Raw genomic sequence first — 26,181 nt, 5'->3', positions numbered from 1 at the left:
CACTCTTTTGAAAAGCATGTTCCTCAGTCTGTGCCTGGTTTCTGTAGTGTAGAGCAGCAACGACCTGCGGACTCTCTGTTTGTCAGATTGATATGAACACAAAGCTCTATGGAGAGTATAACAGATCCTCCAAAACAGAGTTCCTGAACACACACACACACACACACACACATTAGTTTTTGTGAATTGTGGGGACATTCCATAGGCGTAATGATTTTTATACTGTACAAACTGTATTTTCTATCCCCCTACACTACTCCTACCCCTAAACCTACCCATCAAAGGAAACTGTGCACATTTTTACTTTCTCACAAAAACTCATTCTGTATGATTTAAAAGCCTTTTGAAAAGTGGGGACATGGGGTAATGTCCTCATAAGTCACCTCTTCTTGTAATACCCATGTCATACCCATGTCATTATACAAATTTGTGTCCTGATATGTCACAAAAACACACACATGCGTGCACACACACACACACACACACACACACACACACACACACACACACACACACACACACACACACACACACACATACACAAACTGCAGACCAATCTTGTCAGAATCTTTCATCACACAGAAGGTTGGCACCACTGCCAATAAAGCCAAATTAGATGAACACACACACACACACACACACACACACACACACACACACACACACACACACACACAGATTTGTTTTGCTATCTTAGTGAGGACATTCCAATGGTTTTTATACTGTACAAACTGTACATTCTATACCCCTACTCCTAAACCTACCCATCACAGAAAACATTCTGCATTTTTACATTTTTAATAAAGCATTGTTTAGTATGTCTTTAAATCTATTTTAAATACGAGGACTCATGAAATGTCATAATACCAGTGTAATACCCATGCAATTATACAAATGTGTGTCCTCAAATCACAACAACGCGCGCACACACACACACACACACACACACACACACACACACACACACACACACACACACACACACACACACACACACACACACACACACCAAAAGAACCATGGTGATATAATACCTTGTTTTTGGACATATATGACCATAATAGCATGTTTTTTAACATGTACCATGGTATTCTTTGAAGTAGCTTGGAGTTCCATGTAAATAATATTACACATGCATATATTAATCATGGAGTACCATTGTACACTTATATATAAAAGTACCTGGTATTACACTGTAAAAACTCTAAACAAGTATCAGTTTTTCCAGGTAAAAAAAAAAAAAAAGATACATTTGCATGAAAAGTATAATTGTGAAAGATAATACTTTTTCAGAGACTTATTTTTAATAATATAATATAATATAATATAATATAATATAATATAATATAATATAATATAATATAATATAATATAATATAATATAATATAATATAATATAATATAATATAATATAATATAATATAATATACATTATGTCTTTTTTAACTAAAACAAACAAACAAAAAAGAAAACAGTTTGCCTTTTTCTTAGATTTTTTTTTTTCTTGGTATAAGAAAAATAAACTTAATTTTAAAAAACTTCAAATTTTTAACTTCAAATCAAGTCTTAATATAGCATGCAATTTTTCTTCTCAAGTAAATTGATCTTGTTTTAAGGATTTTTAAATATTTCACAGTATTTTTATAATGTCTTATATTACTGGACAAAAAAATATTGATAAAGTCAAATATTTGTTACATTGAACCATTTGATAGCATCACTGAACCACTGGAACTCACATTATTTATTTTTTTATAAGGGATAAGACCTTGTTTCAAAATTACCAGTACAGTTACAGTTGCTTATGGTTAGCGACCCTGCATGATACACGAGTATGTATTCGTGTGAAAATACCCCTCTCTCTATCTCTCTCTTTCTCTCTCTCATCCACTTTTTGCTTTATCCTCCCCTGAGAGCCTAAAGGTAATGGAGCAGGGCAGCATGGTTAATTCAGTATGTGGAAAAACTGTATTGAGCAGAGGCAATGGATTCAGGGTGCACGTAATGGCCATGTGGGTGGTACACATACATTTATTCACTTTTCAACAAGCACACAAATATGCAAAATATATTCTGCAACCATTGACTGGTGCTTGTATAACACACTGCAAACTGGTTGCTCTAATTAATTTAATTAATCAGGTGAAGTGAACAGATTTATGTTAGATAACTAAGGTTCGGAAGTATTACACACCCAAGTCACAAAGGTTTATGGCTCTCTCTTCAGACAGCACTTCCCAGATCCAGCAGCAGTGCTGTTAAAAAGACTCTACTAATCAATATCAGAGATGAAGGGGGGCTGAGATTAATGGGCCAGTGGTGGCAGGCCAAACAAGCTCTAATTTGTTACACTCATCTATAATCACACAGTCTGAAACTGCTACCAGATTTCTGTTCAATAACTCATGGAACAGATCTGAAGTTTATGCTAATTTCAGAAGATTTCCAAGGTCTTAAAAGGGAAGGAAATGGAAAACTGATGTGGACCAGTGTTATCTAAAACTGAAACTATTAAACTATCAAAATCATTTTATTATGAATAAAATTGTTGTGAATGGAAATAAAGCTGAAATAACAAACTATAAATATTAGATGTATACTTAAATTTAAAGTTAATGTAGAAATAAATATGAATTGTTACCTTGGCAACTAACTGAAATAAATAGAAATGTTGCCTTGGCAACTAACAACTAACTAACTGGGAGGGATGTCACATTTAGTTCTTATTTTGGTTTGTTTCTCATTGTTTCCTGTTCCCTTTGTTCTATTTTCCCGCTCCTGTGCGTCTATATTCTAATTGGCTCACGTTAATATTAAAGGGTTAGTTCACCCAAAAATGAAAATTATGTCATTAATGACTCACCCTCATGTTGTTCCAAACCCGTAAGACCTCCGTTCATCTTCAGAACACAGTTTAAGATATTTTAGATTTAGTCCGAGAGCTTTCTGTCCCTCCGTTGAAAATGTATGTACGGTATACTGTCCATGTTCAGAAAGGTAATAAAAACATCATCAAAGTAGTCCATGTGACATAAGAGGGTTAGTTAGAAGTTTTTGAAGCATCGAAAATAAATTTTGGTCCAAAAATAACAAAAACTACGACTTTATTCAGCATTGTCTTCTCTTCCGGAATCCTTTCCATTGAATTGATTCCATTGAATCCTTTTATCTGTCAGCGTTGGTAATGCACTTTTACGTTGTTGTTTTTGCCGATTAGGAATGTTGTGGCTGTCCTAATCACCAAAAACAACCACGGCAACATAAAAGTGCATTACCAACGCCGACAGATGAAGGGATTCAATGGAATTAATTCAATGGAATCAATTCAATGGAAAGGATTCCGGAAGAGAAGACAATGCTGAATAAAGTCGTAGTTTTTGTTATTTTTGGACCAAAATGTATTTTCGATGCTTCAAAAACTTCTAACTAACCCTCTTATGTCACATAGACTACTTTGATGATGTTTTTATTACCTTTCTGAACATGGACAATCTACCACACATATATTTTCAATGGAGGGACAGAAAGCTCTCGGACTAAATCTAAAATATCTTAAACTGTGTTCTGAAGATGAACGGAGGTCTTCATGGAACGACATGAGGGTGAGTCATTAATGACATAAGTTTCATTTTTGGGTGAACTAACCCTTTAAACATTCACCCAGAAACACTCAGGTACATGACGTAAAATTAAAAAAGCCTTCTGTCTGTATTGCCTTGACTTGTTTGCTCACTGTTTTGCTATTATTCTCACGCTTTGACTCGTTCACTAAACTGAACAGCCAATCAGAGTTCTCTCTCGCCTGACGTCGATTCAGCATGTAGAATCAAAAAAAACCAAAGGCGTTGACTAGAACCAACGGTGCAGAACACACTGGGAAAACTTAAAAACGGCCTGGCGTTGCCTGACAGCCGGTTGTCAGCTTGGTGTGTCCCGGGCTTAATTCCTGAGATCTCCTGCGTTTTTCAGATTTATGTTGTATTAAAGAGTTTTCTGTTATATCCTTATCGTTGTGTACTTCATTGCAGTCACTCAACCCCTGACAATAATATAAGCTGGAGTAAATACTATATCTGTTTTAGCATTAATGATGAGAGATGGAATTAAATAATTAACACCATATCAGCACATTCTGATGTTTTGATGGCATGTAAAACAGGGAAAGTTTCTCACCAGGCCTGGGCCTTTCGCCGTGTCATACTTTTTCTAAGCCACTTGGAGTGAGGGGTCAGGTGGTAGATGAGCTGTCTGCAGATTTTATCAGTCGACTTCAGCGTCTCCAAGTCCTGAAAAAATAACATGAATAGAAAGGCACAATAAGAATGAAAAAAGAGTCGCCTGCAGCATGAAGTTCTCATTTTCTGCAAGTAAACAAAATAACTCACTACATAAGGAGCAGATCAGGGCAGTTTCATATTGCAATCTTTTTTTTATTTTTTTTATTTGATGGACTTTTTAAGATCTAAATTTAGATTTGTACCAAAATACATCAGAAAAATAATCTTCTCAAGACTTAAAACAGTAATCTCCCCTGATATATAATCCAGATCGGCTTTGTGTCATTTTTTTTTGTCTTGTCGTTTTACAAAGATGGCCGTCTGAAGCTTTGAATCTTTAAACACTTTCAATGTGTACCAGCCAAATCAGACTAATTCCTCAGATACAGATCAGTGAAAGACAAGACCAAACAAAAATATTCAAGATGATTAATTCAAATCATCTTTAAACGAATTAGCTTTTTTTTGGCAGGTCAGTCTGTCTCTGTCTGTGCTGTCTTGTACAAGTATTCTCAACATAAGAGAGCTGTCACTGAATGTGTGACACTTTTTGCCTTTAAACTTAAATTAGAAAACTCGTCGATTTTAATTTCAGAGAAAGTTTTTATTCACATCTAAACAATGTTATCTGAAAACTTGTTGAAGTTTGAACGGCAGCTGTATGGTTGTTGTATTAACTTTACCCATGATCACACAGGACCAGAGCATGGTCGCATAGATGACACAATTTGTTAACCCCAGATTTAAAAAGTACAAACTGTATTACTGCAGATCGCTGCTGTGGTTTTTGATGTCACAATACAGCCAGAATTTTACTGCAGTGTTGCCTTCTAATAATAACTTGCACCCTGCTTAGATGGAAATCTCTGGACCTCCCACTGGCACAAGCGAGGTGATGGTTTCACATTTAGAGATGCAAACCTGGTAAGAACGCACTGACTGTAGGAGGTGGAATAAATCATGTCATCAAATATTTATGCTGGAACAGGTGTGATGTTAAACCAACGCCATTTAATACCCTTGTGAAACCAATTCCCTTAACTTTTCCTCTTTGTAACATAAAATGCAAAAATCTGAGGTGCAAATTCAATTCACAGTTGGACAATTTAAGTCTGTAATATTTAGACTGCAAACCAGCTTAAAGTGGACACTAAATGTGATTTTTAAAAAAAAAAAAAAAAAAGTACAGTCATTGTTTTCAGCTCAAGCAGATTGTTTTATGCATATTATATACACCATATTTACAAAAGTTAATCTGGCAACAATTAATGTTTTATTTCCACCTGTGGAATTTAGTGATCATTTTTTAAAAGTATGATGGTATGGATGGTATATTGTATGGAAGGTTCTTTCCTTAAAAAAAAAAAAAATAATAATGCTTTGGTTCCTCATAATTATGACATAAGTAAATGAAAAGTAAAAAAAAAATTGACTTTATATGTAATTATTATGACTTTTTCAGTATCTCATTTCAATTTTTTATCATAATTTTGTCTTTTAGTCATAATTATGAATTTTTATGTCATTACTATGACTTCAGAGACTAATTCCTTAGATACAGATTAGTGAAAGACAATACCAAACAAAAAACAAACAAAAAATGGCAAGATGATTAATTCAAATAATCAAAAACAAATGAGCCTTTCTGGAAAGTCAATCTGTCTCTGTCTGTGCTGTCTTATAATATTCTCGTTTATTTTGTGACTTATCTCATCGAATTTTTATGTCATAATTATGACTTTTTAATCACACAATTATGGCTTGGTATGTCATAATTTGGACTTTTTGCATCATAATAACTCTGTCTTTACTTTGAAATTTCATATAATAATTGTGTCTTAGTATCTCATAATTTCACCTTTGTCATTATTCCAACTTTTTATCTCATAATTGTGACTTAGTATCTCATAATTTCAACATTTTTGTCATAATTTTTTACTTGTTGTCAATTTTGACTTCTTATCTATTGATTTTGACTTAATCTCATAATTATAACTTGGTATGTCATAATTTCGTCTTTTTACCTTACAATTATGATGGTATGTCATAATGTGGACTATTTGTTTCATTATAACTTTGTCTTTATTTTGAAATTTCATCTAATAATTGTGACTTAGTATCTCATTGTTTCTACTTTGTCATTATTCTGACTTTTTATCTCATAATTGTAACTTAGTATCTCTAAATTGTAACATTTTTGTCTTAATTTTTACTTTTTGTCAATTTTGACTTCTTATCTATTGATTTTGATCTCATAATTATAACTTATGTCATAATTTTGACATTTTAACCAATAATTATGACTTATTATGTCATAATTTTCACTTATGTCATAATTACGATTTATCAAAGAATTATCTTTTTCTTATGTAGCTAAAATGGGCGTTCACAGTATTGTATCCTGCGAAGTGGCATCATGCAAAGGTGTCCAGCACAATTTTTTGTCCGTTTCTGTATCATTACCTGATTTGCATAATTCCTTTAGTTGTAACTTGGTATCAGTGGGCATAATTCCCACCTAAATGTCTGCCACACTTAGAGCCTTTTTCTGGCATCATCTTTCTAATACATTGAAATTCAGCCACTGTCACTTGCAGAGCAGGTCAGGTTGAAGCGTGCTGTTTCCTAGTGACAGATTCCTTACAGTCCTATAGTCTATACCGAGTATCACACTGAGCTTGCTGAGTCTTTAGATGAGAATGTACCCTATGACTCTGACAGAAGCACAGCAAGATCTCCATCAAATTAATTTATCTACTCCTATACCCAGCAGCAGCCTCAGGGTTCTGCAAATATATTAATCATTAGTAGAACAAGAAAAATCTGCGTAATATTATAGACGATCTTTAATGGACAAAAATATGAGATAAGCAAGCAGACATTAGTTTTCCTCAGACTGCTACATTCTGGTGTGCCCTGCAGCTGGTGTGGCTTACAAATCAAGATTTTAGCAGGAAAAGGGAAATCAGTCTGAGAATGCCCTGTGGTGCTGATTCAAAGATCCTGGATAGCTGTTGGGCTGACTTAAGGCACACTGACGCTTTGCTGATCTTCAATCATAACATACTTTAAGCATATCAGCAAATTCAGACACAGTGCCTCAGACAACACTCTGAAAATATTTCAGAGAATTTATTCATTTTAGAAATGGTTGTGCGCAAGGTATTAAAACTATGCACCAAAGGACTGTTTAATCTCATACGTTTTGAGTTTATCAAGACTCAAGCTTGAAAGTTTAATGAATCAAGTCTTTAGACTCAACTAACCTTCTGCAATGCAGACTAGGTTATAAATAAAAACATGAAGAAACACAAAATAGACGCCTTAGTTATCATTCCCTGTCTTGTCTTGTCTTGTATTGCATTTGTGAGCCATGTGTGGATTACAAAATTGTTTGTGAGCAACATTTGATGGCTGCAGTAAATCAGTACACTATATGTAAACACATTTCGTTTCAATTACTCTAAGAAGCAATAAATAAAGCAAAGAAATTACACACTCAAGTGACTCACCTTCTTTGGGCACTGCATGTCTCTAGCCAGACTCAGTAGGAGCTCATGAGATATGGGGTCCACCAGGTTAAGGAATGATGCGTTCTTATAGAGGATATCATTGAGTGACGTACCCTCTAATCCCAAGTCCTGAAATAGAAAAAAAAAAACACAAAGTGAGCTCATATTATCAGTCACTCACTCAAGATGTCTTTTTCTGGGAGTTTCATCATGTAATGCTTCTAAATTACGTACAAAACTATATCTAGGTAACACTTTAGTTTAGAGTCTAAATCTCACTTGCTTATTAACTTGCATATTTCTAGGATATTGCCTGTTTATTAGTACTTATAAAGGCCACTTTAATTCCTTATTCTTTATGACCATATTCTACATCCCTTAAAATTACCCAACACCTAAACTTAAAGGTGCTAAAGAGGATCTTTTCGTCGACTGAGAAACGAAAGACTGTTACTGAGTTTTTGAAATGAGCGCATGCGTAAGAACAACCCCCCCTCGTGCACGAGTATTGGAACACGAGTGTTTACCACCGGCATTCGCTGTATCGTGTTAGTGGATTCATTATGTCGGACTCACCGCAGGTAACTCATAATCTGCAATTGTCACTCCTGTCTCCGGACAAAAACATTGCATGCGGCGAATGTGGAGTGTGGAAAGTTACTGGAGAGCGCAGCCGCGCTCGTCTCTCACAAGGAACGTCACAGCAGTGATTGACAAGCCAGAGGGCCAATCGTTTACGCGATGATCATGTAAACGATTGGCTGATGTTTTTAAGGCCCTACCTCGTGCACAGATGATGTATATTAATATTATTCCTTTCAGTGCACCTAATAAATAGTCTTTTATCAGTTAGTAAAGACAGTTTCAAGTAATATTGCAAAAATGTATGAAACAAAACATCCTCTTTAGCACCTTTAACAACTACCTTACATACAACTACCTAACTATTAATAAGAAGCAGTAATTAGGAGTTTACTGAAGTCATATTTAATAGTGCGAATTGGACACTAAACAAAGTGTGACCTATATATGTGTATATATATATATATATATATATATATATATATATATATATATATATATATATATATATATATATATATATATATATATATATATATATATATAGTCAAACCAAAATTTATTCAGACACCTTGACCATTTAATTCATTAATACAGTTTATTTACTATAGTTTTAAAAAAAATTGTACATTTGCTGCCGTACCATGGGTGCAACAGGCACAATGATATTACCCAGCGCCTCTCACAAATGTCATCATGGTTGCAAGGCACGCTCCCTGTGCAAGCAGGGGGTCACAGGCGGTGCGTAATATCATTGCGCCTGCTGCACTCATGGTACGGCAGCAAAGTTCCTTGATTATTATGCTGGAATGAGAGTATAGTTCCTAGCCATATCGGCCTAGAAAATCGCAACTTTCATTTTCCGTCGGTCTTAGTACACAATGTAACTACAGAAGAGTCAAGTTTTAAATAGGAAAAATATTGAAACTCTTTGGTCATTTTTGAGCCAGATGTCATGAGCCAGGTTTGATTTTCTCCTCATTCTATCTTTTTTCCCTCTGTCTTTTTTGCATATTGGTTTCAGCTGTTTGTCATTACTATCGGCGTTCGCGCTGATTGCTCATCACCTGTCACTCTTCTTCTCTGATTTTCTTGGCTATTTCTCCCCGCTGTTCTTCACGTTTCTTTGTCGGATGATTGTAAATACCTGTTATTAGCATTATCTCTCTGTTCTCCATCAGATGTCCGTAACCTTTGTTTGTTTGTCCGCCTCAGTCTTAGTCCCGGTCCAGTAGCCGCCTTGTGAACCATCCTTCTGAGCTCTCTAGTCCTCGGACCTGGTATCTCTCCAACTTCCAGGCGTTGTTCTCTCCATCTGCAGCCCGAGGTGCTTCCAGATCTGAGGTTGAGCTGCTGATCTCTGCAGACCATCGTCTGTGACTGCTACTTGTTTTCACCGTTGTGATATCCAGCTGCGAGCAGCCCTTTGTGATGGCACTTGGCAGGCTGCCTAAGTTATATTGTTTGGACTGAGCATAAACACTGTTAACTTGCACTCTCGCCTCTGGGTCTTCTGCCGCACATAACAGAATCATCCGACCAGATGGACCCGGCGAATTTGGCATCCGTCTGTTCCGCCGTCAGATGGCAGGGAATTTTGTTGGGCAGACACGATCAAGAGCTCTCCGCAGCCAGGCATGCAGTGGAGAGCCTTACTGCCCAGGTATTGGACATGAGTACTCGCATACAGTGTCTTCACCGAGATCAGCCTAATCCACCGACTTCTTGTGGAACTTCCGAAACGAGAGTCAACAACCTCCCGCATTTTTCGGGTGAGCCCACCGAATGCAGAGCCTTTCAAACCCAGTGTGAGGTTGTTTTTCCCTTCAGACCACTACGTATGCAGCTGACCGCACCATGATTGCTTTTGTCATTTCCCTGTTGACTGGAACGGCTCTTGACTGGGCTATGGCAGTCTGGGCGGCGGAGGCGGAATTGTCTAAGACTGGACAAGCGATCTGCCGTGTCTGCGATGTGTCATCTGTACCACCCACTCCTTCTTCTGCTGATGAGACTCGTTTGAAGATGCACAGTTTCCCGAACCCGTGCCGGTGGCGGGAGTTCAGACTGCTCCTGCTGAACGCCACGCCGTGTTTTGCACAGGCCATACACGTACTGCGGTCGTTCAGACCCGTTAAAAGGAAGCGCTCGCCAGTAGAACGGGGAGTACTGTCGAGCGCTACTTCACACTCCCCTCCTGCTAGGACTGTTACCACTCTTCCTGTCACCCTCCGTTGGGCTGGTGCCGTTGCTTCCTGTCAAGCCTTTATTGATTTGGGATTGGAGGGTAACTTCATGGATGAGGAATGGGCCCAGAAGAGAAACATTCCTGTTCGCAAGTTAGAAGTTCCTACCCCTGTGATCGCAGCAAGCTGTCAGGAATTTGTTACGTCACCGTTCCGGTGACTCTCACCGCCTCTGGCAATCACCAAGAGACTATTTCTTTTTCAAATTTACATTCTACTGTTGCCCCTGTTGTTTTGGGTCATCCTTGGCTCGTTCAACATAATTCTCAGATTAACTGGGCCGAGGGGACTATTATGTCATGGAAATTATCATGTCATGTTCAATGTCTTGTGTCTGCTGTCCCTGCCCTTTCCTCTGTTTCTGTGTTGCAGGAGGAGCCTGGTGATTTGTCTGGAGTGCCGGAGGAATACCACGATCTGCGGGCTGTGTTCAGTCGTTCCCGGGCTGCCTCTCTTCCCCCTCATCACCCGTACGACTGTAGTATTGAACTACTTCCCGATACCACCCCTCCTCGCGGCCGGTTATATTCATTATCCACATCTGAACGCAAAGCTCTCGAAAAGTATCTCACTGAGAATCTCACTGCTGGTACCATTGTCCCGTCCTCTTCGCCCACCAGCACGGGGTTCTTCTTCGTGAAAAAGAAGGACGGGTCCTTGCATCCCTGTATAGACTATTGAGGGCTAAATGACATAACACTCAAGATCCGTTATCCCTTGCCTCTTATGTCATCGGCTTTTGAGATCTTGCAGGGAGCTAAGGTTTTCAAAAAGCTTGACCTCCGTAACACTTACCATTTGGTTCGTATTAAGAAGGGAGATGAATGGAAGACAGCGTTTAATACTCCTTTAGGGCACTTCGAATATCGGGTTCTTCCACTCGGCCTAGTCAACGCACCGCCCGTTTTTCAAGTGCTGGTAAATGACGTCCTGAGAGACATTCTTGATATTTTTGTTTTTGTCTACCTAGACGATATCTTGATTTTCTCGCCCTCTCTCCAGATGCACGTCCAGCATGTTCATCGCATCTTGCAGCGCCTCTTAGAGAACAGGCTCTACGTAAAGGCTGAAAAGTGTGCCTTTTACGTCCAGTCAGTAACTTTCCTTGGCTTGGTTGTTTCAGCTAAGGGTATTAGTATGGACCCTGGCAAGGTTCGTGCTATTATCAAATGGCCCATTCCTGACTCCCGAACTGCACTCCAACAATTTTTGGGGTTTACTAACTTTTATCGCCAATTTATCTCTAATTTCAGTTGTATTGCTGCGCCCCTGACTGCTCTCACCTCATCAAAGACGTGCTTCGTTTGGACTGAATCCGCACAACTCGTGTTTGATAAACTCAAAGAGCTGTTCACCACAGCTCCCATACTAATAATGCCTGATCCCGAGAGAATTCATTGTCGAGGTTGATGCCTCTGATGTGGCTGTGGGCACGGTGCTTTCTCAGCGTTCACCAATCGATGAGAAGGTCCATCCGTGCACTTATTTTCCCCATAGACCGAACGCAATTATGATATTGGCAATCATGAGCTTCTTGACATTCGATTGGCTTTAGGTGAGTGGCGACATTGGTTAGAGGGTTCCGCTGTTCCGTTCACAGTATGGACAGATCACAGGAACCTTGAGTATGTTCGTACTGCTAAGCGACTAAATACTCGCCAGACTCATTGGGCACTTTTTTTGGACGCTTTAACTTTATCATTTCGTATCAGCTCGGCGTTCAAAACAATCTCGCGGCTGTTAGTCAGTGATTTTGGTGGCCCACAAGCTCTTGTGATGTGTGCTGGTTCGTTGCCTCTTGTGCTATATGCGTTCAGACAAAGTTGAGTAGTTCTCCTTCCGCTGGACTTCTTAGACCTCTCCTGATTCCGTCCCATCCATGGTCCCATATCGCCATGGATTTCATGACCGGTCTTCCTTCATCTGCCGATAACATGGTCATTCTGACCATTGTTGACCGCTTTTCTAAAGCCGCCCACTTTGTTCCGCTCTTTAAACTCCCCTCCACAAAGGAGACAGCTCAGATAGTCATTGAGCACGTCTTCCGCCTGCATGGCCTCGGCCCTCGGATATTGTCTCAAACAGGGGCCCTCAATTTGCGTCTCAGTTTTGGAGGGAGTTCTGCCGACAGATTGGTGCATCGGCCAGTTTGTCTTCAGGATTCCATCCTCAAACTAATGGTCAAGCTGAACGCACAAATGAAATTCTGGGTCGTATGCTTCACACTTTGGCTTTTCACAATCCCTCGTCCTGGAGCGAACAATTACCATGGGTCGAGTATGCCCATAATTCTCTTCCCTCGTCAGCCACAGGTTTATCACCTTTTAAGTCCTGTCTCGGGTATCAGCCACCTGTCCTCCCAGGAGACAGAGGCTTCTGTTCCCTCGGTCCAAACGTTTATACATCACTGCTAGCGCACCTGGAGGACTGTGAGATCCACTCTGTGCCGGAACAGAGAGCGCACACGTCATACTGCCAACCGCCCTTATGTCAAAGCACCCAGATACGTTTGCAGCCAGAAAGTGTGGCTTTCCACTCAGGATTTACCCCTGCAGTGCAATTAGCTCCACGCTTCATCGGTTCCTTTTCCATTACTAAAGTTCTTAGTACTGCAGCCGTCAAACTCAAATTTCGCGTCCACCCTGTTTTCCATGTATCATGCATTAAGCCAGTTATTCGCGCTCCCACCTGACCCACCCATTGTCCTGTTCTTGTCGAGGGATCTCCTGTTTACAGGGTTAGGAAACTGCTGGACGTGCGCTGCCAGGGGCGTGGTTACCAGTATCTGGTTGATTGGGAGGGTTACGGTCCCGAGGAGAGGAGCTGGATTCTAGCCCAGGACGTCCTGGACCGCTCGCTCATCGATGACTTCCTTCGCTCTCGCCAGTCCTCTTCCTCCTGTCATGAGCCGGGTTTGATTTTCTCCTCGTTCTCTTTTTTTTCCCTCTGCCTTCTTTGCATATTGGTTCCAGCTGTTTGTCATTACTATCGGCGTTCGCGCTGATTGCTCATCACCTGTCGCTCTTCTTCTCTAATTTTCTTGGCTATTTCTCCCCACTGTTCATCACGTTTCTTTGTCGGATGATTGTAAATACCTGTTATTGCCGTTATCTCTCTGTTCTCTGTCAGATGTCTGTAACCTTTGTTTGTTTGTCCACCTCAGTCTTAGTCCCGGTCCAGTAGCCGCCTTGTGAACCATCCTTCTGAGCTCTCTAGTCCTCCGACCTGGTATCTTCCAACTGCCAGGCGTTGTTCTCTCCATCTGCAGCCCGAGGTGCTTCCAGATCTGAGGTCGAGCTGCTGATCTCTGCGGACCATCGTCTGTGACTACTACTTGTTTTCACCATTGTGATATCCAGCTGCGAACGGCCCTTTGTGACGGCGCTTGGCAGGATGCCTAAGTTATATTTTTTGGACTGAGCAATAAACACTGTTAACTTGCACTCTCACCTCTGGGTCTTCTGCCGCACATAACACCAGATGCTAACGGTCTAATCAGATTCAATGAACTATGCTAAGCTATGCTAAAAGTGGTACCGCCAGACCTGGAGATTGGCTGAATGGATTTGAAAATGGTAAAACTCTAGGGGAATTGGAAAATGAGCCTATTTTCAAAAAAAGTGGAGTGTTCCTTTAAGGTATTATAGAGAATAAAGTTAAAATGTTTTGTTGTTTTTTTTAACATAGCTATCAATGGCTGATTTTACTGACTTGAAAGATCCACCATTGTGGATATTACTGATTATTTTAGAACTTCCTCACCTTTTATAATCTTTGTATATTTAGTCTGTATCTAAATTTGTGTCTGACAGCTGTACCTAAAAGTCAGCCTGCCCGCCAAGAAAGTCGAGAACATAACTTTCATCTATTATGCAACTTTGATTTACATAGACAAGAATAACTCTAGAATGGCAAGATTGGGGTGTTTCACTGAGACAGAGTGAGAGCTGCAGACTTTCAGTAACAGAGAGGGGATTATGAAACGGCCTCCACTGGGTTATTAATATTCAGAGACCAGATGCTTTTATCTATGGTGACTTGCATATTCAGATGGAACAGGTCTTTGCACTCAGTGCAGTTGGAGTGTGCATGCTTAAATGTGTTTAGCTGCAGGGAAGGAGACGCCCACACGTAACCACCTCTCTGTTCCCTACTCTTCCCCATCCATCTGGCACCAAACATTTTTTCCCCCTATTATGGTGTGCTGAATCTCAAAAGAGTACAGGGGTCACTTCAGCTGCTGGAAAGCCCAGCTCAGACCAGCATGCATTTCCACAATATAATATTGGATAGTGCTGGTTTGATACTTGAGCTTGTTTCTTTCAACCCAGGCTCATTGTAAAAATGTGCCTGTGGCGACATTTCTGTGAAATGATATTGGGCCCTATCATATACTCAGCGCAATACGACACCAGGCGCAAAGCAAGTGTTTTTTGCTAGTTTCAGCCCGATGCAGTTATCATTTTCACGTCCAGCGCCCACGTTGTTTAAATAACAAATGCACCCGCGCCCATCTGTTCGGCCATGGACATGCTGGTCTGAAAACGAGGTGTGTTCAGGTGCACTGTTGGCGTGTTGCTATTTTGAGGCAACTGAAAACCAACAAAAACCTGGTCTAAAGTCATTGGCACAATATTTTTTTTTGTTATTTAAAGGGAACATTAGTAATATGTGGATATAGGCGGATGCACAATGCACATACACTATGTTTGTTACACACACAACAGCAGCAGCAGCACACAAACATGCCAAATATTAAAAATAAAAGGATTACAGTGTAAAAGAATATTATTGTGTACATAAAGATAAAAATGCCTACATGTCATTATGGAAAGTCATTGCATGTATCAGAATTACCTATTTGCTGTAATGACGAATGAAATTGGCTAATTATTTGACCAATTGTGGCAATACACACATATTTAAACTGACTAGTCAGGTTAAGGGTGTCTATATTCCTCGATGTAAATATCAATCCGCACCTGGCATTTAAAGGGAATGGGAGATGACACTCTGATTGGTTTATTGCACGTTACGCCCCAAAACACACCCATGACTCATTAACAGACTAGGTACAACCCTTTTGGAACATGCGCCTGGCACGCCAACCATTTTTTTCTGTTGTTAAACTAGCAAAAATAGGGCCCATAATGTTGCTTCTTGCACATTTCACGACACCTTCAAAGTGAAATGTCCAATGAATGGCATTAAAAATGTGTTTAGTTTCATCTGAAACAAGTCAATGTGAATCTGATAACATTTTATTACATTGGTTGCCGTACAGTACATTTCACGGCAGTTCGGAAATGAAATGTTCAGTGAGTGGTGCAAAAAGTTCAATGCTCTATTGTGTTTGAAAATAACATACAAATAAACTAAACCCTACCCTAAACCTAACTGATAGTGTTTAAAAAAGCAAACATGAGATAAAATAGCATTTGCTGAAGCAACCATGTCATTTTAGCTTTAAAAAAATTAGTTTTTTACTGACTCTAGTGTTTATTTCAACTGGAAACGGCAGTGAATTGTATGTAGAGGTACATTTTTGGAGTTTTGCACGTAGAGGCAAGTTTTTCCAATGAGCATAATATGTGACCCATGCTAACAAAATGAGTTGCAATGAGCAAATTTTCGAAAATTAGTTGTTATTTTCACAATCTCTATTTAAAAACCCTTCAAAATGATGTATGATTTGTTGGAATCAGAGAACAAATGACTGAGCTACACCTCTTTGAATTCGATACAGTCAGCAAAGTCAATTTTGAGAAAAAACTAGTTAAAGTTTTCTGAAGGTTCTGAAAAACGACATTCAAATGGACAAAGTATAGGTACTCCTCTCAGAAAACATACAATTAAATATACTTTTAGATGTTTAATTGCTATTTAAAGCATATGAATTGCTAGATGAGTGCTTAATGAACTCATTTTTGTGAAAATCTTAAATTGACCATTTTTGACTAAGTTTTGCCTGTATCTCGTAATTAGCCTGTGTGCATCCAAACTCATTTTGCCAGCACGGGTCACATATGTTAGTTTCCTTGGTGCAAAGCAGCTTACGCATTGCTTACGCATTGTCTGTAAAAACTAATAAATATCTAGCATTTATAGGGTTAAACTGTGTCCGAGAAATGTAAATGTCAATAGTGTTCTATGAAATCCAGACAGCAAGTGAGCACAATATGAAAAAAAAGCACATAACAAGATGTGTAGTTTATGCGCACACACGTCTCAAAGTCTTTTTGTGAGTATGCCTAATGATGCCTAACTCTTATAATGTCTCTTTACTCAAACAAACTATTTTATCTTAGTATGAACAACACAAACTTATACAAACAAAGACATTATTGTGAAAGTCAACTCAAATTAACTTGCGAGGTCAGGGAGATGGTGAGTAGGACATGATGATAAAAAGCCTTTTAGGATTTGAAAATAATTCCTGTTACTGTGACTTCCAAGAATCCTAATAATATCTCTATGACAAGCCTTGAGAAAGAGACTTGAGTAAAAGACCAAGCACCAGATGACAGCTGCCTCAAGTTATATCATACAAGATCTGGGGCTGTCAACTTGTTTTTTAGATGCAGTTCAGCTAACTGGTATCTCTGTATGCCAAAGGAATTTTCCATCAATGTGAGATCACTAGCAGTCCTGTCACCAACACACATCTCTGTAAGTAGTAGAGGAAGACCGGGCAAGATGCCCCCAGAGTAAGACGTCACCCTCTCCTTTCAATTTCCACTTGACCATAAGAATTAAGTGCATTTACTATTGCATCAAAGTTGACATCTGAACATCATCTTTTGTGGGATTTATTCCATCTGAACAGGTTTGAAGTTAGTGCCAAAAAGTTACTTGCTTTTTAACACTAGAACTGCCGGGGGTCGCTGTATATCAAAAACCGCCATGCGGGTAAATTTTACCCACGCACATTAGACCCGTTTTTATATAGCTAAATAACATATTATTTCACTGTATTATGTCACTGTCTTCACAAAGAAGTGTCTAGAGTCATGAAATGATTGTGTTTTGTCATCAACTATATTTTTGTCCTGTTGTTTTATGTTCAAGGCTTTTTTTATGCAGGCTACACTAATCACTTTTCATAACGGTCAAGCTAAACAAGTCTGCTCTGACAACGATAATTAGAAGGAAGTTAATACATATTTGGGTGGTGTAATATTATAATTAATAATATATTAAGATAACCCATGTTATTTATATTACTAAAATAGCCTATAGACAATAATGAACAATAATAATTCACCACACTGCATAGGATGTATGATGCAATGACAAATTCAAGTGCGCAGCTTCACCTTAATTATTTATATCCAAAGTTTATTGATGCTGTCTCTCTGTAACTATTAGCAATCCTGTTCTGAAGAACAGACTCTTGCCTAGCAATGTACAATATTTAAACATAAGGGGGCGCGAAAATACAGGCATTACAGTATATAGCGGGTAAATTTGACCCACGCGGCGCTTATAGGTATAAATGCCCCGTTTTTTGATCTGGTTTTATCTAAACAATTTTTAACACCAAGGGATTGTAAATTACACAATTTTAGTAAAAGTCAATGAGTGGGAGACTTGAATGTTTTATTGAAAACCTGTTATGTACATTTGAAAAACAGCCACGGGTAAAATTTACCCTGTGGTGGTTCTAGTGTTAACTAATAAACTTCATGTTTATTCCTCAAGATTTAGTGTTGCACCTTTTCTCCAAGTAAGATGAACTTTTAAAGTTTGGTTCCACCTCCTCTTCAGTTGGTTGAGCACAAAGTCCCTTTAAGACAAGTAATTTCACTCGGCGGCCATCTTTGAAACGCCTCTCGGGCATCATGCAATCTTTTTGAATGGGGAAACATCACATTCTCTAAAACTGTTCTCCAACATCATGATTAAATTTCATATTTGAAATCACCAATGAAATCTAACAACAACCGGCTCATAAATTTAGTTTCTAAACGCTTGAATCATGACAAAAAAACTGTATTTTTCAGGCTGGATCAAGCTAATGCGCATGCGCAGACCTAAATGCACGTCTCTTCGGAGGTGCGTGTCTGACTGTTTCTATAGAAACCGGTGATTCTAACGGCCGCTGAAGTGACGCGATGACTACCAGTTGGCGATTGGCTCTTATTTAGAAGGGGGGACTTATTCCGCCATATTGCGCATTTCACTTTCTCCCATTCAAAACAATAGAGTGCCCCAGGGATGACGCGTTTTTGTAGGCCAACCCGGAAGTTAGCGCCGCACGGGTTCCCTCGATCGAAAGCCTATGCATTTTTCCCATAGACTTTTGGAAAATTGCAGAAAATAAGCTCTGTGTTTAACAAAGGGTTATGACACTTACACGTTTTGTCTATCAAGATAATCTTTACAAGTTAACACAACATTTATAGATTTTGAAGCCTAAATAAAGTCGTCAGATATAAAAGGCTAACAGTAGGCTATAAACGGACCAACGTCACCACCACCAAACTTCCTCAAACTGTATTTAAAAAACAACTTTATTTACAAACATGCTCACTGATTATGATCTGTGCTGTTATGAATACTTTTCCACTTTTTCATGAGAAATGCTGTCCAAATGTCCCGTTTTTAATGATGACGTCTAAAGTCCCCACCAAAGGAAGTAGTCCCTTTTAGCAATTTGTTAGCAACCGTCGATTTTAAGACACAGTAAAAGTTAAAAAAAAAAATCACAAGTGGGTTATAACTGGTGTGTTTTATGTCATAGATCAAAACGTGAAAGTATTTAGAGGCTTTGTTAACCACAGACCTTATTTCAGGCGATTTAGCAAAAACCCATTCAAAAAACCCATAGACTTGACGGCGTTGCAACCGGAACTCCTAAAATGCTAACTCGCTTCCGGGTTTTGCCTACAAAAACGCGTCATCCCTGGGGCACTCTATATGAGTGACACATCTTGTGTTATTCTATAGTCTTTGTTGAGCACCAGTTCTTAGTTTACAAAACTGGATAATAGTGCTGTCTGAATTTACATCACATAAAATCAATCAAAGTCAAATATTTTAATGTATATTTGCATATTTGAGTAATTAATTAATACATCTTCAAAAAACAATTAATGGAATATTATATTTAAAATATTTTACTAAAATTTATATTAACTAAATTGATAATAGTATAGTAGTAATATAATATTTGATGTAGTATTTTAGGGGGTGTTTACACAATACCGATTTCAACTAAAACATAAAGCTTTTTATGCATTTTGGCCGTTCGTTTATGGGGGCCTGATAATTTTTGAAAACGATACCATAACGCAAATTTGTGAAATATTATGCATATTATGTGTTCAGTCTATAGGCACGTAGTGTTTATTTAGAGTTTAGAGTTTTTTAGATGTTTTCATGGATCCATGTGATTGGGGATCATTTTGACAACGTTGTTGTCTGTACGTGAAGCCCTTAAAAAATGCAAAGGAACATCTTTTCCGTTTTTAGTACACACAGTTGATGTATTTCTGTAAATTACAGATGGTTTACTACAGGGGGCCTGCTAGGGGGTCCGCACATCCCAATTTGTTTGCTATAACAAATATTTTAGCAAAAGACAAAAATACTCCAAGGCACTCATCTACACAGATCTATGCATTTAGGCTACACAACCATCTTCAAAATGCGTATCCTGAAGATATTGTATCCCGAAAAAGGCCGTGTAGCCTAAACGCATGAGTGCCTTGCACAATGAGCACTACATAAAGACACCCGTGTTGCACTCTCTGCCTTTGCTGTTTTGTAAATGCTTCCATTTATTTCACTTAATAATATATTGAATGATGCATCATCGTCATGCACATGCTAAATTCACACGTTGCAATTTATCATCATTTGTACATGTTGTTCTTCAGGGGGTCATCCTATGTTCTCTTATCAGTTCCTTCCAAGTCCACTCTAATTGTGTTAGGTCCTGTTAGTGGCTCTGAAACATGAGACCTATTTGAAATTCTCTGTTTCTTGATAATGGGAGAAAGCCTTAATAAAGACTGAGAATGCACACAGAGGACCACACCGTGAGTCTCTGGTGACATGCTTGTCGTCGCATAGGTATCCAAGACTATCTCTCTGTGTTGATTAAACGCTCTCTGCTCTGGGATGTCAAATTCTCAATGTAATTAACAGCACTTCCTGAGAGAGGGAGACAATGAAAAGAGGACTATAAAAAAAACTGAATTAAAAAACAAAACAAAGGGATGAAAATGGGGGGCGGGGTTACATTAAAGACTGAATACATAAGAATAGAGGGCACAGTGTGAATAATAAATTTACACAAGGGACTAATAGATATTGGATATGTACAGGCCTATGCACGTCCTGTCCTTGATTTGTATGGCATATTGTACATAAGAAAATGTTCCGTAGCAATTTTGTTTCAAAATTCTTGTTTCTTCACACCACTTTTTAAAATATTTTTGATAAGACAGCTAGCAACAGATCCATTTATAATTCTTGGCAGATGCTTTCTAATCAAAACAACGGACGAAAATCAACAGTAGCCAATTTAGATGAGCAAAGCAACAGCATTTGAGTTCATTTGGAACGAGGAGATGAGCAGCTGCAAACACAAGAACACTGAGAGAGAGCGAGAGAGAGAGAGAGAGAGAGAGAGAGAGAGAGAGAGAGATGGGTTTAACTTTTATAGAGTTGTATGGGTGGATCTTTATGGTGGAAAATAATGGAAGAACTAAGAACTCCTTTAAAACTCCATTAAGATGAGGAATGGCTGTCTCTCCATGTCATATTTTGACACAGTAATCATATGATATCAAAAAGAGATTGTAAGGGGAATGGGAGCTCAAACTGTGACAAGTTCTGCCCTCATAACACTTTTAACACAGCAGGAGAAAAAAGTCAGCTTTCCTTTTTGCTCCAGGCAAAATAATAATAAAAAAATCTTAATGTTTAGGATGTTCTTCTTTTTTTCAGTTAATTTTTAAGTTAAAGGTGCAGTAAGCAATTTCTGAGAAACACTGTCAATCCAAACAAAACACTCCTTCATTGCTCCGCCCCCAAAATGCACAAACACGCAATGCAAGAGTGGACTTCTCTTTATCATAGCTGAAGCAAGGCAAAATAATGCTTCACGAAAAATAAAGTGAACATGACGAACAAACGACAAGAAAGGACAAAAAATGAGCATATACAAGCAAGAGTTTGTTGTTAGTCAAAAGCAGCACACCAGCTCCAGAAAAACAATAGCTGTATTTCCATCCCAAGTTGCAAATTTAGCTTGTGCGCAAATTTGGAATATCGCATTAAACATTTGTGAATAATCCATCCAGTAAGTCGAAGAGAACAAAATTGTCACTTCCTGATAAACTGGCACTAAATATCATAGAAAATGGAAGTTGATGCAGAAACCACTGTGTATATTCATTTTCATATATAATAAATTACTTGTACCTCAGAGCGTGCAGATGAAACACTATAAACGCTGTCATGTTATCTTACATTCAGATGCCTGGTGTTTGTGAACGCGATTGTGTAAGACAATTTTTGTAGGGAATTATACCAAACCACTTTAACGACAAACTTTACTCAGGCATTACAGAATGATCAAAACAGCATTTTCTGTCTTTTTTGGTGTGCATCATGGAATTTATTCAGTAAAAGTGTTTCCATCGAAGTTTATGCGCATGTTTTCATGTTGCACAAAAATGACTCAATTGAACACATACGGTTTTTCATCTTGGTGTTTCCATCCAGTGTTTTTTATGCGATATCCCAAAATGTGCATAAAAACAGGTGGATGGAAAAATAGCTATTGACACTCAACAATCCTAAAGCTAACATTACAACAACAGCATATCTACTGTGAAACATAGCAAAACCAATGTTACTCATGTATGAAGCAGAAACAACACAAATTTGGCGTCCATTTTCAGGTGTTCCTGCTTAGGTCTCTCCAGCGCTGGAAAGCTTTTCTAATGTTAATGCTTTAAAGCTTTTACATGATCATAAGTGATATTCCTCTGACCTTTTCTCTTTTGTAATGTCTCTCAGCCATCTCTCTTTCTACAGTCTTTCTTCAAATCTCCCTCTTGTTCATTCTTTCTCCTCCCCCATCATGAATGTAAGCGCCCCCTACTGCTAATTGGCTACAAGTGTGTTGTGCTGCTCGGTCCAATCCACTTTCAACAGTGTTTCTCGGAAATCACTTATTACACCTTTCCTGTCCCAGCTTAATATGCAGAGACAGCAATACTGCCCTGCAAAGGCAAAACAATAACTATAGCAGCCACCACACCAACCAATGAGATGCAACTATCTGTTTGTCAGACCAATGGTTGATGATGGGAGTGTTCAAGAAACCTGTTTGAAAAAACACTAATCTATTTAAATTTTAATCTATTCAGCATCTAGGCATGCCTTAAATATCATATAACATACTACATTGTATATTTACTTTATTGCCTTTTACAAACAGTAACTTTTGACGTATTGTTACACATACACATAACACACTTAAGTGAGTGACCTCCTGATCTCATGCACTCCCCTGTCATCACTTGTTAGCTCTCACACTGCTGCTCTGCTGACACTCTGTGTTGAATTTGAGCATATGGGTCACACTGACAGAACAAATGTACCATAGAAGCATCCAGGCATTAGTATTAGGTGTTTGTGCGGAGTCCCGACAACAAATAATACCAGCAACAAATCCAGGGAAATGATTTCTTGCGAGGTGACTCACTGCAGCACTACAGAGTGAGCTGCACGGTGGGTGTCTGAAGTGGAAATGCCAAACAGCATAAATGAAATTTATAGGTGAAATTTCACCTTCCTGGATACATTATACGGGTCAATGACCCATAAGGATGTCTGAGATTATGAAAATGAGAAATGTAGTTTAAAACACATGTTGCATGTGTTTAGCAATATAATGGTTGTATTCATGGTAGTTCCATATGTATGAAAAAAACCTTTATAGCACTTTGTACACAAAAAATAAGGTCAAGACAAAATTGTCAAGTGGTATATGGATATGACAAATGACAATGTTAATGTATTTGGTCTTGGCGGAATAGATCTGCTTTGCTGCTGCTGATATTGCTGCTGCTGTTGTTGTAGATTATTGCTGCTGCTGCAGAGCAAGAAGAGGAACTTGCTACTGACAATACATACGCTGATACGCTGCTGCGAGTAAGACATAGTGCTGCTGCACAAATAGCATATATCAATAATCCATAACAGATCTATACAGGTGGAGCTGGGGAAGGTGGAGGGTTTTAGAGGAACTCTGAAGCACTCTGAAAACTGCTATAGTGAATGTAACCAGCCATTTAAATGTGTGAGCAACAAGCTCATTGGCTGCAGAAGTGACATGGACCAATCAGCTTGTGCCTGTAGTTAATGCTGTAATTATCATCAGCTTGCGTTAAGGACCCATCAGCCTGCACATCTAGAGTTTCATGACTGAACCATGTATATATATATATATATATATATATACAAATATCATGAATTATAAGTCACAAAAAGGTATTTAAAAGGTAAAAAATTCATTATATATATATATATATATACACACACACACACAAATACCATGAATTATAAATCACAAAGGTATTTAAAAGGTCAAAATGTGTTAATTAAAAATAATAAAAAATAAAAAAACCTTACTGACCTTGACAGAGTCATGAGAATCTAAATGGGTCTTCATTTAGTTGCGTCCCAAATGATGCACTATACACTATGTCTATGACCTTATACACTATGTACTCCCTGTGTAATGTATTCATTTTATAAGTTTATTTTGTCATTCAACAATTAAAGCTGCAACTGGAGTGCATGAAGTGTCCAAAATTCCACACTTAATTTTTTCGGTTAAATAAGTGCATCACCCTGGTATTTAAAGTGCACTTTTTCTTTTGGAAATTTTCAGTGTGAACACACTACTCACACTATTTATAGTACAAAACGGCACAGAATAGTGCATAAGTACGCAAATTGCGACGCACCTTTTGTTTGAATATTTTCTGGTCACGTGACAACAAAATGGCTTCCTGCATGTTGGTTACGCCACACTGACTGATTCGGAAGACAGAAGTTTCTCAAATATTAATCTTTTTGAGTTTTGTTTATAATATTTACAATTACATAATATAATTTTAAGAAATAATATTTGAATTAGGCTATTATCAATTATACAAAACTAATCATGTCAACATTTCTTTTTTCAAGAATTTCAGCCATCTCCAGCAAGCTACCAAAATGACTTTAATTCAGAAAATGAAAACATGTTTACCATAGAAGAGGTTTTCAAGTGATCTCTGCAGGAATTTCATTTTGTGATGTCTTTGTGTGTTCAGACAACTGATGCACTTGTGAAATATTTCTGTCATTGATTGCAACTACATGATCTACACATGCAATGCCAGTCAAGCAGAGAGAGAGAGAGAGACAAACTCATGCATGTTTTACAGCTGCCTGTGTCGTGTACGTTTATTAAGCAATGCATGACATTTGCCCTCACCTTCCTCAACAGTTTGAGCACGTCCGTCGCCTCTTCTATCTTCCTTTCCTGGAGAAGCTTCTGAATCTCTCGGATCCAGGCGACTCGTCTGACATACGGGCTGTGGTTGGCTCTCCTCAACACTCCCGGCAGCTTATCCGTCCTGAGCATCAGGGATGTAAACAAGAAGTCTCCGCTCCGATCGCTCTCTCCCGTGCTGTCTAGATGCTTCCGTCGCCTCTTTGAAAAATTCTCGTTGTCGAGACTGTTTTGTCGGCTGAGCCTAGAGCCCATGATTGCAGTTATGTTAAAAACACAATGTTACACTAAACACGACCCTTTTACCTTTTACCTCTTACAGCGTAACCATGGTAGCCCGGACGATAACGCCCAGCGTTCTCCACATCGGTCCGAACTTGGGTTGCACGTACTCGTTCTGCTTACAGTCAGTGTCCTTTGTGCAGTTCGTCCTACGACGCAAGTAGTAGTTTTAGCTGCGGAACTGTCAGTGTGTTGTTCTTTATCCCAGCTCTCACGTCCTTGTATTAGTGTTTGTTGTCAGTAGGACACGTCCGCCTGATGCTCTAGTTGGTATTCAGTGGATGGTGGTGATGCTCTCCAGCACCACGCGTGGATCATTACGGAGGTCTGTCCTGCCATTGGCTAGCGGTGGTTCGTGTATGTGCCCCACATGCCAAGAACGAAAGATATGTGGTGGTGAGGGGAAATCAAAACATTTTAATCGAATTTTAATTTAGTTTTTTTGTTTTTTACTGATGGTGAATTCATTTCATAAACTGATGTTGAATAGCCCAACATGAAAGAAACTGGAATCTCAGTTGTAGACAGCAACTGCAGAAAAGTGAGAAAGTCTGTTTCTTCAGTTAAAAAAGACAATTCAAGGATTTCTTATAGAATTTCAGAAGAGTTCTCAACAATAGCCTGTTTCATTCTCACACTGTTCTCAGATTTGTTAAAGGCACAATATGTAAGATTTTTGGATTAAAATATCCAAAAACCAACAGGGTTATATATTTTGTTGACTTGTGTACTTACATTATACCAGACGTTTCCAAGAA

The 26,181-nt window shown here is 38.6% G+C and overlaps 1 protein-coding gene across 1 annotated transcript in view; it reads right to left on the bottom strand.

Annotated features, from left to right (window-relative positions):
* lrrc75ba (leucine rich repeat containing 75Ba) overlaps positions 1-25,664 on the bottom strand; it is a 45,609-nt gene extending 19,945 nt beyond the window's left edge. Inside the window, exons 1-3 of the mRNA XM_067395154.1 lie at positions 25,124-25,664; positions 7,790-7,918; positions 4,174-4,286 (exon numbers count right to left, since the gene is read on the bottom strand). Of these exons, the coding sequence (XP_067251255.1) occupies positions 4,174-4,286; positions 7,790-7,918; positions 25,124-25,396 (515 nt within the window). The 5' untranslated portion in view covers positions 25,397-25,664. The remainder of the gene's footprint in view (positions 1-4,173; positions 4,287-7,789; positions 7,919-25,123) is intronic.
* Between the last annotated feature and the right edge of the window lie 517 nt (positions 25,665-26,181).

The sequence above is a fragment of the Chanodichthys erythropterus genome, chromosome 9 (assembly GCF_024489055.1).
Source record: "Chanodichthys erythropterus isolate Z2021 chromosome 9, ASM2448905v1, whole genome shotgun sequence".
Lineage (NCBI taxonomy): Eukaryota > Metazoa > Chordata > Actinopteri > Cypriniformes > Xenocyprididae > Chanodichthys > Chanodichthys erythropterus.
The sequence above is the reverse complement of the archived record's forward strand: the minus strand, read 5'-3'. Positions and strand labels throughout refer to the sequence as shown.